General features: G+C 55.7%; 1 protein-coding gene across 3 annotated transcripts; it reads right to left on the bottom strand.

Moving 5' to 3' along the window:
- Positions 1–6,861: 6,861 nt before the first annotated feature.
- LOC126062765 (translation initiation factor IF-2-like) lies at positions 6,862–17,656 on the bottom strand. 3 transcript variants are annotated; one of them, XM_049860609.1, is made up of 3 exons: positions 17,393–17,656; positions 8,835–9,025; positions 6,862–8,035 (listed from the first exon to the last, which is right to left on the bottom strand). In XM_049860609.1, exon 3 carries the CDS (start codon positions 7,907–7,909, stop codon positions 7,454–7,456), a length of 456 nt encoding a protein of 151 aa, XP_049716566.1. In that variant the 5' UTR covers positions 7,910–8,035; positions 8,835–9,025; positions 17,393–17,656; the 3' UTR covers positions 6,862–7,453. The 3 variants fall into 3 exon arrangements, 2 of the variants coding, with proteins under 2 accessions (XP_049716566.1, XP_049716565.1); XM_049860608.1 differs by lacking the exons at positions 6,862–8,035; positions 17,393–17,656 and adding an exon at positions 8,180–8,680 and having other exon boundaries at positions 8,835–8,918; XR_007514139.1 differs by lacking the exons at positions 6,862–8,035; positions 8,835–9,025 and adding an exon at positions 11,603–15,814.
- Between the last annotated feature and the right edge of the window lie 167 nt (positions 17,657–17,823).

Here is a 17,823-nt window from a genome sequence, read left to right as displayed (position 1 = left end):
ACTAGGGCCCAGGGACCCTGCTGTCTGTTCTAAGGGTGCATCTGGGTGACACAGCCCTCTGCTCACGGCAGACCTGCTTAGTCTTGGGGACCAGACACTGGGCTAACTGCACCAAGTGGCCAGTCTGACTGTGGGAACTTTATGGAGTCTGGTCTGGGAGCCAGGTGAGGTGAGCCCTCCCCAAGCTCTGGAGGCAACCCTGGAGTCTGGAAGGCAGAGGCCAGCAAGTGGGTACCTCTCCAGGGCCTGCAGTGGCCCTGCAACCCCAGCCTCAGCCACCTGCTGCTCCGATGCCCGTCTTCGGCACCTGCCTCGGGGGCGGGGAGCCAGGAGTGGAAACCAGAGCCACCCATCCTGGGCTGGGGCCAGTGCAGTGCCCTCTTCCACATCACAGAGTGTGACCCTCAGGCTTCCCTAGGACCAGGGTGAGAGCCCACAGTACTTCCAGCCACACCTCCAGAGCTCCACCCATCCTTGTGGGTCCTCTGTGGCAAGGACCCTGAGGGGTCCCACAGAGTCTGAGTGGGCAGCCTCATGGCTTCCTGGGGGGCAGAACAAGGGTCCTTCCTCTGTTCTCCAAGCCACAGAGGGGCAGAGGTGGAGGGGAACCAATCCCCACACTTGGAGGCCACAGTGTGGTGGGGGAGAGAGGCGTGGCCCACCTGCTGGGCCCTCCCTGATGGCTAGCTAGCTTCATCCACTACCCCTGCAGCAACGTGAATTTATGGGGCACTGACTGTGTGCCTGCTGAGCTGCATGCCAGCATTCTACTCAGGAAGATGCAGTCTGGGGCCAGCCCCTCCCAAGTCCACACAGTATCCCCTCAGTCCAAGCCTGGCCTGGATGGGGTGTAGCCCCTGGTGTGGAATAGCCAGGATCCTGTCCCTGCACCTGCCCACATTCAGTCTCCCCATGGGTCCCCTCTGCCGCCCCCTCTGGAGCTGCCGGGAACCCCACAGGGCACACATCCTTGCCTGCCATGTGAGGACCTCACTCCTCTGCACTCCCAGCCCCCAGCCAGGCTGCGAAGGAGCGAATGTCCCGTTCCTGTCCTCTGATTATCATGATGGCCTCGTTAGTGCTGACTGGCGCTGGCATCAGGTGCCTGGAGGAGGAGCGGGCCGCCAGGCGCTAAGCGGCCTGGCTCTGGGCAGCCTCTTGGTGGCAGAGCCAGGAGTGGCTGTGGCCCCTCGGCTCCACGTGGGGCTGGGGTTGCCTGGTGCTGATCAGATGCATGACTGAGGGGGGCAGGGCTCTGATAGGTGGCCCCCAGCCCAGGCATTGTCAGTGGGAAGGTATGCAGTCCTGCCCTGCCCTCAGGCCCCAGGCTCTTACCCAGCTGCCTGCAGGTACAGTTTCTTTGGGGATTCCCAGCAAGGTTTGTGGCACACAAAACCCATTGCCATCCAGTCAATTCTGACCCATAGCAACCCTATAGGACAGAGTAGAACTGCCTCATAGAGTCTCCAAGAAGCGGCAGGTGGATTCAGACTGCTGACCTTTCGGTTCGCAGCCGAGCTGTTAACCACTGCACCACCAGGGCTCCACAATCGGTACTTAATCAGTGGCTGGGATCATTTGAGGTGGTGCTGGTGTGATGGGCTGAGCCTCTGGGAGCTGGTGAAGTACTGTGCATGCGTGTCTAGGCACCTCTGTGTGTGTGCATGTACGTGTGTGCATGCAAGTGCATTGTGCGTGCATGTTGGTTCACGTCTGCATGTGCACATGTGTATGTGTGAGCCTGTATCAAGTGTGTGCAAATGTGTGTCTGTGTCCGTGTGTGTGGATGTGCACTGGTCGCCCCCTGGGCACTCTGGACCCAGCCTCCAGCTATCTGGTCCACTTCAGCCCGGCACAGCCATCAGACCCTGCAGTGCACCCCTTTGGGGTGTCTCTCGCATGGTCCAGCCTCCCTGCTTCACCTGCAGGCAATAGGAAGCACCCCTCCTGGGACCCTACCCTGCCTAGGACCTCCCCTCAGCTCAGCCATCACCCCAGCTCTGTGGCTCCGCCCCCACTCTGTGGCCCTGCCCTGCTCTGTGGCCACGCCCCTGCCTGTGGCCCCACCCCTGCCGAGGAGGGTGCATGGATGTGCCCACTGCTGTGGCCTCTCCAGGCTACCCAGGGGTGCCCCATGAACCTGCCAGTTTCCAAACCTGACTGGCCCGTCCTGGAGGTGGGAGTGTGTATCCCAGCTTGCTGCTTCGAGACCAGGTCCATGCACAGTTGACGGGCAGCCCCATGCATGTAAATGTTTTTTATTTGAGGAGGGGGATCCTTTTCCTGAAGAACACTGAGAGGTCATTTTATGGAGCAACGCCCAAGGGCTCTACTTCAAGGACACAGCCAGATGGACGTCCCTTGCTGTAGCTGGGCCCTGAAGGCAAGGGCTGCCTGAGCTGTGGAAACCCCCAGCAGACAAGGCCAGAGGCCCAGCCTCAGCCCCCTGCCCATCTGTGAGGGTCCCACCAGGGACAGGAGCAGAGAGGGCCTTGAATGTCCCTAGCCCCTGGTATCTACCCCACCTGGTCATGTCCTTCCCCTGGGGCTCTCGGGAAACTTCCTTTCCCAGGACTTCCCTGGGGACACTGGGGATGGGCAGGCCTGGCCTCTGGAGGGTCCTCCTGCCTCTCCCCACCCAGACAGGCCCTTGGTAGGGCTGCAGGGAAGGACCAGGTGGCCAGTGCAGACTACTGGCCCTGGACACAGGAGCCCAGCCTGGGCTCTGCCAGCATGCTGCCCACTGCCATGGCCACCAGCACTGTCACCAGACCCAGTGCCCAGGCAACGCGATGCTGGTGGTGTGAGCTGGCACAGGCCGTGTGTGTGCATATTGTTGGGGGAGGGGCGGCCTGGGACCTGGGAGCCCATGCGACCAGACCACAGCAGTCCACTGCCAGGGAGTTACTTTGTACTGGGCTTCCAGGGGTCAGAGGACAGATTCTCCACACCCCAGCCACTCTCCAGAGCCCCCACCCCAGTCCCAGCCCTGGCCATGCTGCTCCTGTTGGTGTCTTTGCCCTGGGCTTTCTGGCCATCCTGCCTCCCTCTGACCAGGCCCTCTTGGAGGCCTCTCTTGGGCCTGCCCCCAGCAAGGGCCGAGCTGGCTGGGGTGCAGCTGGGCACCATCCAGGCCCTGATTTCCTCACTCTGGGCCTGGCACCCACTGCCCAGGTCCAGCTTGGCCAGCTCCCAGGTCGGCCTCCTCATTGTTCCTGAATGCAGGCCCGGGGTGTGGTGCCTCATGATTTTTTCATGGTGGAGCTCTGTGTTCCTCGCGGTTCTGCTTACATGGTGGGCGGGCAGGTGGTGGGAGGCACCTCGCTCACTCTGGCCTGGGTTGGTTTACCTGAGGCCCGCTGCCTGGTTTAGGGTGACACGTTGGAGGAGGGGGCCGTGCTGGAATGAAAAGCCCTGAGGAGGGGGCTCCCACGCCCAGCCTGTGCTCCTGCCTGCTCCATGTGAGTGTCGTCTGTGGAAGCAGGTGGCTCCATGTGTGGGTTCCTCTCCTGTCTGTCCCCCTCCTCGCTCCCCTCTTCAGCAGGAGCTCTTCCCTTCGGGACCTCAGCATGGAGAGCAGATTTTGTCTCCTGGGTTTTGTCTCTTGTAAAATCAAAAAGTCATGCGAGGGGGTGTGCCTGGCAGGGGAGGGGGGACACCTTGCCAGGACTGTGAGGTGGGGGAAGGGAGGGCGAGTCCAGAGGTCTCTGGACCCTTCCAGAAACCCCAGGCTCCAGCATGGCCGGAAGTCCCCAGAGGGACCACAAAGGCATCTCAGCAAACCCTGGTGCCCAAGCCCCCTGGGCCATCCTCCAACAGCAGGGTGTTGTGGGAACCCCAAGACATTTGCACATCCCTAGAACAGGAAGAGAGTGAGCCCTGTTGCACAGAGCTCAGCGTAGGACCAGGTCAACTCAGAGAACATTGACGACTACCTATGACCCCTCTGGACTTACAGACATGCGGTGGCCACAGATGTGCCAGGACCTGGCATGGTCACGAGCTCACAACCCCGCCGGTGACTGTACAGCCTCCGGCCAGCCCCCTTCCATGCGTACCTCCACACACAGAGACACATGCAGACACACACGCACAGTGCTGCATCTCTGCATTGGCTCAGCCCATTGCACCAGAACCAGACCCCACATCCAGCTACCCCAGGCACTCAACAACTACCCATTGTGTGAGGCTCCAGAGGAAATGAAGCCCGTCCTTGCCTTCTGAGACCAAACAGAAATGGACAATTCCACACCCTGCCATGAGACAGGCTCTGCACATGGTCGCCTTCACCGTGTAAAAAGGCTCCCATGACGACAGGGCCACATCAGTCCTCTCAAAACATCAGCTCTGATCTGTTTTTTAAAACATTGTATCTCCTTGTAGTTACAGCTATGATTGGTACAGAGAACAAGAAAGAGGACTTGGGAATTAAACACACAATAGTTCATGACGACACATACACGTGATCCTGAATTAGATTAGGGAACGGTGCCACTTAGGACCCGTGGGGACAACGGGGGTCATTGTAACGTGGGCTGTAGGTTCAATGGTATTGTATCAATGTTCAGTTGCCAAATTTGATCAGTGTGCTGTGGTCATGTAAGACAATGTCCTTGTTCTGAGGAAACACGGTTTGAAACATCAAGGGGTGAAGAGGCATCATGACTGAAACCTCCTCTCAGACGGTTCAGAGAAGAAAGAGGTGGATTAAGGGAACGATAACTCAAGGGTGGCAAAACCTTAAAAATGAGGTAAGTTTGAAATTATTTTCAAATAAAAAGATTACAAACTATGATAACTCAAATGAAGTTTAACTGATGGGTTAGAAGATATCAAGGAAATACCCCAGAAAGATTAAAAACCAAGTGGGGCGGTGGGGATGGAAGAATACCAGAGGTTTAATCTAGGAGGCAAAGCTTCCAGCCTCAAAGCAGCTGCAAGCCCCCCCAGTACAACAGGCTGACAGAAACATGGGCTCGTTGTACTGTGGGGTCTGCGTGGTGCTGGAAGCTATGTCACCGGTATTCAGGCACCAGCAGAGTCACCCATGGCGGACAGGTTTCAGCTGGGCTTCCAGACTAAGACAGACTAGGAAGAAGGACCTGGCAGTCTACTTCAGAAAAGCACTAGCCAGTGAAAACCTTATGCATAGCAGCGGAGAATTGTCTGATATAGTGCTGGAAGACGAGCCCCCCAGGTTGGAAGGCACTCAAAAGATGACTGGGAAAGAGCTGCCTCGTCAATGTAGAGTCGACCTTAATGACGTGGATGGAGTCAACCTTTCCGGACCTTCATTTGCTGATGTGGCACGACTCAAAATGAGAAGAAACAGCTGCAAATATCCATTAATAACCGGAATGTGAAATGTACGAAGTATGAATCTAGGAAAATTGGAAATCATCAAAAATGAAATGGAACGCATAAACATCGATACCCTAGGCATTAGTGAGCTCAAATGGACTGGTATTGGCCATTTTGAATCATATGGTCTGCTATGCCAGGAATGACAACTTGAAGAGGAATGGTGTGTTGTACTCATCATCAAAAAACCCCGATAGGGTTTCCAAGGAGAGGCTGGTGGATTGGAAGTGCTGACCTTTTGGTTAGCAGCCGAACGCTTAACCGCTGGGCCACCAGGGCTCCATATCTGCCCAAAAGAAATGAAAATTGGTCCTCAAACAAAATATATGTCCATGAATGTTCATTGCAGCACTATTCACAATAGCTAAAAGGTGGAGACAGCCCAAACATACGTCAACTGATGAATGGATCCACAAAATATGGTCTATCCTGCGATGGAATATTATTCACCCATGAAAAGGAATGAGGCTCTGAAACCTGCCAGCGCAACAATGAATTTTGAGAACACAAGGCTCAGTGAAAGAAAACAGACAAGAAATGTCACATATTGTATGATTCTATTTATATGGAACATCCAGTAGAGGCAAATCTATGGAGGCAGAATGCCGACTGGTGGTTGCCAGGTGCTGGAGGGGAGGAGGCGGTGGGGAGTGACTGGGGCCTCCTTTGGGGATGAAGAAAACAGACTAGATACAGGTAGTGGTTGCACAACACTGTGAGTGTACTAGAAGCCACCGAATTGTCCACTTTAACTGTGAATTTCACCTCAGTAAAAGAGACAGAACCTGATGGAACATCACTTTCAACTTGAAATTTCATCCCCTGCCACACTACCAATCACAAAAAAACCCAAAAACCTAATCCATTGACATGGAATAGATTCTGACCCATAGTGACCCTATAGGACAGAGTAGAACTGCCCCATGGGGTTTCCAAGGAGCAGCTGGTGGATTCAAACTGCCAACCTTTTGGTTAGCAGCCTTAGCTCTTAACCACTTCGTCACCAGGGGTCCATGCAAGCATAAAACAAAGGACTCTGCAGACAGCAGACTCAGCAGTTACTCTGGGGTATAGTCCTGCCCCTTACTAGCTGCATGACCAGGGTGGGTTCCCTAGCCACCAAGCCTCTGTCTCCCCATGTGTAAAATGTGGGGCCTGTGAAAGTGCTCCCCCAGGACAACCCACTCCTAATAGTGTTGCCAGCCCACCGGTTGGGTTGACCAAGCTGTCCAATCCAGGGAGGTGGAGGCACTGCCCAGCCCCCACTGTGGAGTGGTCTGTCCTGCCCTAGGAATGCCCCTCACCTAGCTTGGCCCACCCCACCCCTCCACCCACAAGGCCATCTCCTGTGCCTACCTCTGCCCTCCGCTCCCCACTCAGAGCTCTAAGTGGCTCCCCACTGCCCCAGGAGAAAGTGTGATTGTCCTGGAGTGGCACTCCAGGCCCCCCGAGACTGCCACCTGCCAGTCCCCCCCCCACCTGTCCTTGAACCAGTCCAGCCCCACAGCTCCCAGCCCTGCGACTCAGCACTGGAAAGCAGGACAGACTGTCCCTGTAGCCCCCACCACACCCCCAAGGCCGCACACAGAGGAGCAGCAGGAGTATGTTTGGGGGAGGGGCTTGGAATGGCCCAGACCTGGCCTGGCCTGAGTGCTCTCTGAAATGGTGGCAGAGCTCCAGCGTGCAGGATGCAGACAAGGCAAGTCGTTGCCATCCAAACCTCCGTGGAAAAATAAACAGCACCTACATCAGGGCCAGGGACTGCCCTTGCCCTGGGGTCCCTCCGTGGGTGCTGTCTGCCCCTGAACAGATACGACTGCCCTTGCCCTGGGGTCCCTCCGTGGGTGCTGTCTGCCCCTGAACAGATACCGGTGTACAGGACATCCGGGTGCGCGGAAGCCCTGACCCCCGCCTTCCCGGGGCTCTGGGTGTGGGCTGACCCTGATGTCACCTCTTCCCCGTGCGTCAGTCCTGGCTGTGGTCACGGACCACCCCAGCCGCTCCTCCGCAGCCCGGCCTCCGTCATCCAGGGACGGCGGTGATTCAGCAGCTGTCCGGGAGCGCGGGGCCCTCCCCGGCCCGGGCAGTGGCCTCAGGTGTCACCCCCGGCGCCGGGGGAGCCAGTCCCAGCTGAGCACGATACCGGGCGGGGCCACAGGTGCGCCAACACCCCGCCCGCCCGGCGCCTGTGGCGATAGCGGTACCCACCTGGCGGCCCAACCGAGACTGACACGGCCGCCTCGGGGCCGGGGCGCCACCTCCTGGCCCCGGGCCGGTGCGGCAGGGGTGTCCTGATCCCAGCCGGTGCCCGGTACCCGGGGAGTGCGGGCGAGGAGGCGCGGCCCAGACCAGTGCCCGAGGGCCCTCGCCGGTCCTGCGCTGCCCGCCCGCCTCGGGCAGAGATGGGACGAGTGCGGGCGGGGAAGGTGGCTCTGTTCCGGGTCTGAAACCAGCTTATAAGGGTGGCGGGGTGCGGGGGCGGCAGGGTGGCGGGGTGCGGGGGTGGCAGGGTGGCGGGGTACCGGGCAGCAGGCGGCCCCGCCCACATCCCCGCGCCGGCGGGTCAGGACCCTCCAGGCCTCGGGCCCAGTGTTCGCTCTTCTTGGGCAACTCCTCCGCACCCTGGCCGCTGGCCCATCACTTGCCTCGGACTCCGCCTCTCTGCGAACACGGACTGAGAGCCCACAGGGCGCAGGGTAAGCTGGTGCCGTGCCAGGGAGCGGGGGGGGAGCCCCGAACAGCCCCCACAGGACACAGCGGCCGCGGGGCTCCGGGAGGCGGGGGCTCCGGGCTGGGAGGGGCCCGCATGGGTCCGTGTGGTCCGGGTGCCCCCGCCCCGCCGCCCGCCCCGCCGCCGGAGCCCGACCCCATTCCCGGACCCAACCAGGAGCCCCGGGCCGGGGTCTGGGAGCGGGCGCCCGGGCTCACGCCGCCGAAGCCTGAGCCACCTTAGGGTGGGCGGGGCCGCGCGTGGAGACTCCGCCCCCGGTGACGACCCCACAGCCGCTTCCCGGCGGCGGGTGCAGGCGCGGCGGTGGCGGGGGCTGTCCCGACCCCGAGCTCGACCCGGCCTGCCCCCCTTTTCTGCCTACACCGGCCGCAGCTTCAGGCCGGTGTCCGCCCTGACCCGCTTCACCGCCTCGGCGTGGCCAGGTGTCCGGGGGTGGGGACAACTGTGCGCGCAGGGCCCTGACCGAGTCCAGCTCAGGAGAGCTCCCGGCAAGATGGCCAGAGCAGAGCGTAAGGGTTAAACCTTTCCCTCTGTCCCCTGCAGCCCCATCATCCAGCGTCAGTCCTTGTGTGGCCACTGCTCCCTGGTCTGGCCGGGGTCGAAAGAGCAGGAGAAAGCTAGCTGCTGGGGGCCGGGAGAGGTCCTCTCTGGACCCCTCTTCCCCCCATCCCTGGCTCCGTCCCTCCTTTGTATTCCAGAGTAAAGGCAGAGAACTGGGCGGGGTCTGCCCACTTCCTCCTACCCTCTCTCGCCGGCCCCTCTGCTCTGTCCAGAGGCTCCTCCCCTCCAGGACTGGGCCCTCCGTCTGTCTTCATCCCGCTGTACGTTCTTGCTTTCAGCCAACAGCTACACAGCCGGCACTCACTGTCCCATGTACGGGGAATCCCAGCTTCAACACGGAGGACAAGGCAGCTGTGCCCAAGAACCTACATTCTGGGGTGGAGGGCAGGCATAGACAAATACATAATCAGCACTCAGGTGGGGGACTAGGTGGGGCTGCTTGGTGGTCTGGAGGCCTGCCTGGAGGAGGCAGCCAGCAGAGAAGAGGAACAGCCAGGAGGTGGTTCAGGGTGAAGGGCAGCAAGCAAGGGGTGCAGAGGTGGAGGGGCAGGCAGGGCCACCACCCAGCACCAGGTGAGGGGTGTAGATTCCCTCAGGAGGCGGGGCCCCCTTTCAACCACCCCCCACCCCCCACCCCCACCTCTATGTGGAAGCAGTGCCATCTGACTTGTAACATGGAAGTTAACTGTAGAGAAGAGGCCAGTGGCCGGGGGCAAGGGAGAGAGACAAAGGGCTGGACAGACTAGACAGGTCAGGGAGGTGCTGGGTGAGCTGCAGCCCGGGTGGCAGGGGCTGGCCTCTGGCTTTGGCCTGGTGCTGAGACCTGGGACTGTGCTGTGCAAAAATAGCATGTGGAGCAGGGGAGGTCAGCACAATTGGACTAAACCAAAAGCAAAGAAGTTTCTTGAATAAACTGAATGCTTTGAAGGCCAGCGTAGCAGGGGCAGGGGGCTGGGGACCATGGTTTCAGGGGACATCTAAGTCAACTGGCATAATAAAATCTATTAAGAAAACACTCTGCATCCCACTTTGAAGAGCGGCATCTGGGGTCTTAAACGCTAGCAAGCAGTCATCTAAGATGCATCAATTGGTCTCAACCCACCTGCATCAAAGGAGAATGAAGAACACCAAGAACACAAGGTGATTACGAGCCCAAGAGACAGAAAGGGCCACATGAACCAGAGACTACATCGTCCTGAGACCAGAAGTACTAGATGCTGCCCTGCTACAACCGATGACTGCCCCGACAGGGAACACAACAGAGAACCCCTGAGGGAGCAGGAGAGCAGTGGGATGCAGACCCCGAATTCTCATAAGACCAGACTTAATGGTCTGACTGAGACTGGAAGGACCCCGGTGGTCATGGCCCCCAGACCTTCTGTTGCCCCAGGACAGGAACCATCCCTGAAGCCAACTCGTCAGACATGGATTGGACTGGACAATGGGTTGGAAAGGGACGCTGGTGAGGAGTGAGCTTCTTGGATCAGATGGACAATTGAGACTATGTTGGCATCTCCTGCCTGGAGGGGAGATGGGAGGGTTAGGGGGTTAGAAGCTGGCGAAAGGGACACGAAAAGAGAGAGTGGAGGGAGAGAGCAGGCTGTCTCATGGTGGGTGGGAGAGTAATTGCGAATATGTAGCAAGGTGTATATAAGTTTTTATGTGAGAGACTGACTTGATTTGTAACCTTTCACTTAAAGCACAATAAAAATTTTAAAAAAAAGGAAAAAAAAAAGCATGTGGACTGGGTCCGAGTGCCTCCTCTAACTTCACAAAGGGGAGGAGAGTTGTTATCAGCATCAACGCCCCAAGACTGATTCCTATGAGGTGAAGTCAGACATACCTCCACCCTCCAAACTTCTTACAAATTCTGACACCAGCCATCCCTTCCACACCACTCTCTGCTTCTCTGCTGGGTTCCATAACTTGCTGCAACAGCCACACAGAACTCGCAGACCATACTCAGAGTTATGGGATTTATTAGGGAAGTCACATGTTACAGTTCAGGATCAGGAACAACTCGGGATAGAGTTCTTCCGTCAGGACAGCTTCTCAGCTGTGCCCACAGGAAGGCCTCTCTCTGGCCCTCGGCCTCTCAACCCAGCCTCTGCCCTGTTCCGGCAAGTGTTACAAAGCCCTTTTAGCTCTGCCGATAAGTGCCCAGAGGCATCCCACTCTGCCAGTAAGCCACAGCCTGAAGGCATTCAGCAAATTTGATCCATGGTTCGGCAGGCCTAGCTCTGCCAAGTGCCCGGAGGCACCCCACCCCACCAGCAAGCCTCCTGCCTGAAGACACTCAGCTTTCTCACTCCATGGTCTGGGAAGCCCACCACGCCATCTCCCTTCAGTCTCCTTGTTCTGCTGCTGCTGCTGCCGCCATTTCTCTGCCACTGCTTCTTGCCCCCTCTGGTGTTCCACCTTTCCCTCTCTGTTCTGGTTCTGCTGCCTCTCTCTGCTGTCTGTGTTACAGCTCTTTCTCTCTGTCTCCTGGGTCTAGGAGGTTCTCAGCTCAGGGATCCTGGGTCCAAAGGAGGTGCTCCACTCCTGGCTTTTCCTTCTGGGTGGCTGTGAGTTCCCTCCTTTCGCCTCTGGGATGGCTCTTTTTAAGCTAGCAGTGTGGCAAAACTGGCCAATCCCCTTGTTAGGGTTCTATACACCTCATTTGCATGGTGGGCAATGGTGCCATGCACCTTACTTACATTATTAACAAGCTATCATTTTACTTGGACCCACAATCAACAGCCATGGAAGCAGCAGTCAAGAAATCAAAAGACGCATTGCATTGGGTAAATCTGCTGCAAAGGACCTCTTTAAAGTATTGAAGAGCAAAGACATCACCTTGAAGACTAAGGTGCACCTGACCCAAGCCATGGTATTTTCAATTGCATCATATGCATGTGAAAGCTGGACAATGAATACAGACGACCAAAGAAGAATTGACGCCTTTGAATTGTGGTGTTGGCGAAGAATATTGAATATACCATGGACCGCTGGAAGAACAAACAAATCTGTCTTGGAAGAAGTACAACCAGAATGCTCCTTAGAGGCAAGGATGGCGAGACTGCGTCTTAGATACTTTGGACATGTTGTCAGGAGGGATGAGTCCCTGGAGAAGGACATCATGCTTGGCAAAGTACAGGGTCAGCGGAAAAGAAGACGACCCTCAACGAGGTGGATTGACAGTGGCTGCAACAATGAGCTCAAGCATAACAACGATTCTAAGGATGGCTCAGGACAGGGCGGTGTTTTGTTCTGCTGTGCATAGGGTCACTATGAGTCAGAACTGACTCAATGGCACCTAACAACAACATCTAATCCCCCTGGTGGGCCACAAGCCCCTCATTTGCATAGTTCCAACCAGTCATTGTGTGGGAGTCCCAAAGAGTATGGCTAGAAGGGCTAGAAGGGCCATGTCAAGTAATTCACTTCACCACAGCCGGGAAGCAGTTGGAGGCTGGTACCCCGAGTTTAACTCCTGGCTTTCCAGCTGTGCAATCTGTGACCGCAGGTCTGCTGAGAGCAATCACCTCAGCAGTGATGGAGGATGAGGTCACCTCTGGGGGTGGAAGGGGTAGCAGGCTGCTCCATGGGTGGGGCCCATGGGAGCATGGGGATGTGGCCCTCACTAGCACAGGTGCAACGTGAACAGATCCGCATTCCCTTCTGGGACCTCCCTGCCCGACCCCTTGGTCCAGGGGCAGGAAGCACAGTCACCCGTCTGTCTAACGGGGTCCAGGGCTGTGATCTTTTGGCTCTTCTCACCCCCTCTGGGTCTGCAGGGGTGCTGTGGAGGGCAGGCTGGTCATGGTGGGCCTGGGGTGCAACCTGAGCAGCAGAGCAAGGCACCAGCTGCCTTCTGGGTGGTAGCTGGGGCCAGGCAGGGTGCTCCTGGGAGCCTCTAGTCTGACACTGGAAGGTGCTGAGCAAGTGCTTCTTATCATCACCAAAAACTAATGCCTGGGGCCACTGAGGCCAGCAGCCTGGAAAACCCCAGCATGGAGGCCTGGGGACGGCTCACCAGACCATCTGGTGGCCTCCTGTCCCCAGACCCTTTGTCCAGGGAAGGAGTGCACCAGTCTCACAACCCCTGATGGGCGACACGCCCCTCACATCACTGACTCAGCCTTCTTCAGGCAGATGAGGAAACAGACACAGCAAGACAAAGGATGCCATGTGCCCGGTTCTAGCTCAGCCATACCCAAACGGCTGACTGATGGCAGAAACTTCACAAGCTTGTTTCCCTTTGTGCATGAGAACTGGATAGCACAGGAGAGGCCTGACACACGGAGGGTGAATGACAGCCATGAGTGCACAGACCGAACCAGATCCAACTCACTTAAACCTGACTCAACCAGGCAGCCATGATAAGGGCTCTGGAGGGGCCCGGGAGGGGCCAGAGAGGTCCCTGGTGTTATGGGTTGAATTGTGTCCCCCCAAAACGTGCATCAACTTGGCCAGGCCATGATTCCCAGTATTGTGTGGTTGTCCACCATTTTGTGATCGGATGTGATTATCCTGTGTGTTGTAAACCCTAACCTCTATGAAAAGGGGCCCTGGTGGTGCAGTGGTTAAGAGCTATAGCTGCTAACCAAAAAAGATTGGCAGTTCAAATCCACCAGCTGCTTCTTGGAAACCCTATGGAGCAGTTCTACTCTGTCCTATAGGATCGCTTTGAGTCGGAATCAACTCAAAGGCAATAAGTTTATGATGTTAATGAGGCAGGATTAGAGGCAGTTATGTTAATGAGGCAGGACTCAATGTACAAGATCAGGTTGTATCTCAAGTCAATCGCTTTTGAGATACAAAACAGAGAACTGAGCAGAGAATAGAGGACCTCCTACCATGAAGAATGGAGAGCTGGAAGCAGAGTGTGTTCTTTGGACCCGGGGTCCCTGTGTTGAGACACTCTTAGACCCAGGGGAAGATTGATGAGAAGGACCCTCCCCTAGAGTCGACAGAAAGCCTTCCCCTGGAGCTGGCACCCTGAATTCAGATTTCTAGCCTCTTAGACTGTGAGACAATAAATATCTGTTGTTAAAACCAGTCACTTGTAGTACTTCTGTTATAGCAGCGCTAGATAACTAAGCTACCTGGTGAAGCGGAAACAGGCTTTGCCAAGATGAACGTGAGTGCCCTTGTGTGGTTGGCAAGTTCACTGTAGATTGCTACGTCATCCTTATGCAAGTCCCTGGCATGAACCCCTATTGTCCACTGCCACTATAAAACCTCTGCCCTCCCGCTGCAGGGCATGGAGATCTGCTCAAGTTCTGCAGCCACCCAGAATTTGACCTCGTATGTAAGTCTCCCTAATAAACTCTTTCACCACCACACTGGAGTTCCCTACCTCTTTCTTTGGTCTCTCAGTGCCCTCCATTTTTGTAGGCAAATTTTACATTACTGGTCCATGCCTGGACACCTGCGCAGGCCTCCCCACCTGCAGGGCTTTTATATAGCCTTTCTAGCGATGGTCTTTTAACTCTCACCAAATGATTGAGTGGAACTATGCAAATAAGGTGGTTGGAGCCCACCAAGGGGATTGGACAGCTTGCCAATAATGCAAATAAGGTGCATGGCTCTCCTGTGGGAGTGTTACCATGCAAATAAAGTGTATGAAACCCTAACGAGGGAATTGGTCAGTTTTTCCATCCCGCTAGGCTTAAAATGAGCCATCCTAAAGGCAGAAAGGAAACCCTCGTGACGTAGTGGTTAAGTGCTATTGCTGCTAACCAAAGGGTCGGCAGTTCGAATCCACCAGGTGCTCCTTGGAAACTCTATGGGGCAGTTCTACTCTGTCCTATAGGATCGCTATGAGTCAGAATCGACTCGACAGCACTGGGTTGGATTTGGTTAGGTTTAGAGGCAGAAAGGGGGGACCTCGCTGCTACCAAGAAGAGCTGGGAGTGGTGCACGTTTTTTGGACCCGGGGTCCCTGTGGTGAGAACCTCCTAGACCCAGGAGAAGCGAGAGAGAGAGCTTAACACTGGAGATGGCGCAAAACGTTGAGAAGAAGTGGCAGAGAAACGGCCACAGCAGAACCAGGAGACCAGTGTGAGCAAGGTGGTTACAGTCAGCTTGCCAACCCTCAGAGCGAGACAGCTAAGTGTCTTCAGCCAGGAGGCTTCCTGGTGCAGTAGGGTGTCTCTGGGCATTTATCAGGGAGCTAAAGAGCTTTGTAACTTTTGCCCTAGCAGGGCAGAGTCCAGCCCCAGGGACCCAAGGGCTGAGGGAGAGGCCTGCCTGTGGGGCACTGCTGAGGAGCTGTCCTGACGGAAAGAACTGTATCCTGAGTCATTCCTGATCTTGATTTGTAACCTGTATGTAGTTCGCAAGGCAGTCATTCCAACAGAACAAAGGGGTACTGTATGATTTAAAGTTAGGAAAGGTGTGCATCAGGGTTGTATCCTTTCACCGTACTTATTCAATCTGTTGCGAAGCAAATGATCCGAGAAGTTGGACTATATGAAGAAGAATGAGGCATCAGGATTAGAGATTTATTAACTATGTACAATATACAGATGACATAACCTAGCTTGCTGAAAGTGAAGAGGACTTGAAGAACTTATTGACAAAGATCAAAGATTACAGCCTTCAGGATGGATTACACTTCAACATAAAGAAAACAAAAATCCTCACAACTAGACCAATAAGCAACATCATGATAAACAAGGAAAATATTGACACTGTCAAAGATTTCATTTTACTTAGATCCACAATGAATGCCCATGGAAGCAGCAGTCAAGAAATCAAATGAAGTATTGTGGTGGGCAAATCTGTTCCAAAAGACCTCTTTAAAGTGTTAAAAAGCTAAGATATCACTTTGAGGACTAAGGTTTGCCTGACTCAAGCCATGGTGTTTTCAGTCACCCGATGTGCACTCAAAACCTGGACGATGAACAAGGAAGACCAAAGAAGAATCGATGCCTTTGAATTGTGGTGTTGGTGGAGAGTACTGAATACGCCATGGACTCCCAGAAGAATGTATAAATCTGTCTTGGAAGAAGTACAGTCAGAATGATCCTTACAAGTGAGGATGGCAAGACTGCATCTCATATACTTTGGACATGTTATCAGGAGGGACCAGTCCGTGGAGAAGGTCATCATGTTTAGTAGAGAATCAATGAAAATGAGGAAGACCCTCAATGAGATGGATGGACACAGTGCCTACAATAACAGAATCAAACATAGCAACAATCGTGAGCAAGCCACAGGACCAGGCGGTGTTTTGCTCTCTTGTACACAGGATCGCTATGAGTAGGAACTGACTTAACAGCACCTAACAATTCCTTCAAACCCCGTAACTGTGAGTACGGTCTGTGAGCTCTGTGTGGCCATTGCAATGAATTATTGAACCCAGGAGAGAGGCAGAGAGTGACGTGGGAGGGATGGGTGGTGTCAGAACTGGTAATAAGGTTGGAGAAAGGAGGTATGTCTGACATCTGCCTCATAGAAATAAGCCTTGGGCTGTTGATCTTGATTCTCCTTCCACTTGTGAAGTTGGAGCTTAGAGGTCAGATGACCCCACGCCACCATTTGTACAGGGCCATCTAGATCACCTGTGCTTCAGCCTGCGTGGTGACAACAGGAGAACTGAGGCATGCCTAGGCAGCAGGCGGGAGATAGGCTTGGCCTTGCCCTCCCGGGCAGACGAGGCCCATGCCAGGGGCTGCCCCTGCCCTGTAGGAGTGGGCTCCGGGACCTGGAGAGGGCATCAGCAGTCAGGAACAGGGCAGTCACCTTACATTTGATCTGTCCACAGAGGCTGGAAAAAGGTTAGGAACATGAGCTGATGTAGGTACTTTTTTTTCCCCCTTGGACATTTTTATTTTGGAATAATTTTAGGTTTATAGAAAAGTCCAAAGATCCTGCAGAGTGCCTTATACCCACCCACTAGTTCCCCCTAAAGCTAACATCTTAATCACAATCCAGTCGTCAGCACTAAGAGGTTAGCACTGGTATGTTACTATTAACTCCATACTTCATTTGGATGTCACCGTTCCCCCCACAGTGTCCTTGTTTTGTTACAGAATCCAACCCTTGGAACTTGGTGGGGAGACTGGGCCGACAGAGACAAAGGCCAGGATGGGCAATCATTCCCGAGGCCCTGCCTTGTCTGGTGGTCAGCTGGGGGGCCATGTTACCAGGTGCAGAGGTGACACGGATTCCAGGGCTGGGACAGGGAGATGACAGGCTGACATCAGTGTTGGAGGAACTCATGGGAAGGACCCTAAGCCGGGGTGCCAGAGGGCAGTGCCCAGGGCCTAGAGGGAGGCCCCAGGCTATCTTAGGCCCAGCACATTGCACAGCAGGACGACACTACCTTCCCAGCCACTGTCTGCTCATCTGTTAAATGGCTGGGAAACATACACAGCAAGGCCACAATAAAAAGCCACCAAAGCCAGTACCAAGCTAATAGTGGCACAGTGGCTAAGCACTCAGCTGCTAACCCAAAGGTGGGCTGTTTGAACCCACCAGCAGCTCTTAGGGAGAAAGATCTGGCAGTCTGCTTCTGTAAAGATTACCGCCTTGAAAACCCTATGGGGCAGTTCTACTCTGTCCTATAGAATGCCAATGAGTTGGAATCAACTCAACGGCAGCGAGTTTTAGGGGTTTTTTAGGAGGGAAAAAAAAGGCCATTTCTCTGAGTCCTAAGCCTTCTTCCTGAGAAGGGACACTCACACCCCTTCAGCTTCAATTGCCGGCTCTCCCTCCCCCAGCCCTTCCCAGAGCCTCCCTGCTCACCCCAGCCAGGGGCTGCCACCTCCATACGGTCCACGGACGGCCTCTCCACTCCAGCTCCTGGAGGGGTGGGGTCGGCCTGCGCCACCCACTTCCAAAAGCACAGTTCTGACCGCCCCAGCAGGTAACCTTGGGCGAGGCGGCGAAACCACATCGCAGAATACGGTGCCCACCGCCGTCCTCCGCCCCAGGGCTAGGAGACCTGCTACACCTGGAGCCACGGCAGTCCCAGCGGCGCCCGGCCTCCGCGCCCCTATGCGGGCATCCAGCTGCGCACCCCCAACCCCTCTGGCCATCTGACCCCCACCCCCCCCAGATCCTCGCCTCTGGGGCCTCGACACCCAAAACCCTGGTAGGCCGAGCCGGGTCCCCGCCGCGGGTAGGCGTGGAGGCCGCCGCCCAGCAGGGCTTCCCCGCACCACCCCTTTGTCCTG

Source organism: Elephas maximus, chromosome 19 (genome assembly GCF_024166365.1).
Source record: "Elephas maximus indicus isolate mEleMax1 chromosome 19, mEleMax1 primary haplotype, whole genome shotgun sequence".
Lineage (NCBI taxonomy): Eukaryota > Metazoa > Chordata > Mammalia > Proboscidea > Elephantidae > Elephas > Elephas maximus.
Note: the sequence above shows the minus strand (reverse complement) of the source record. Positions and strands in the feature narration are given on the sequence as shown.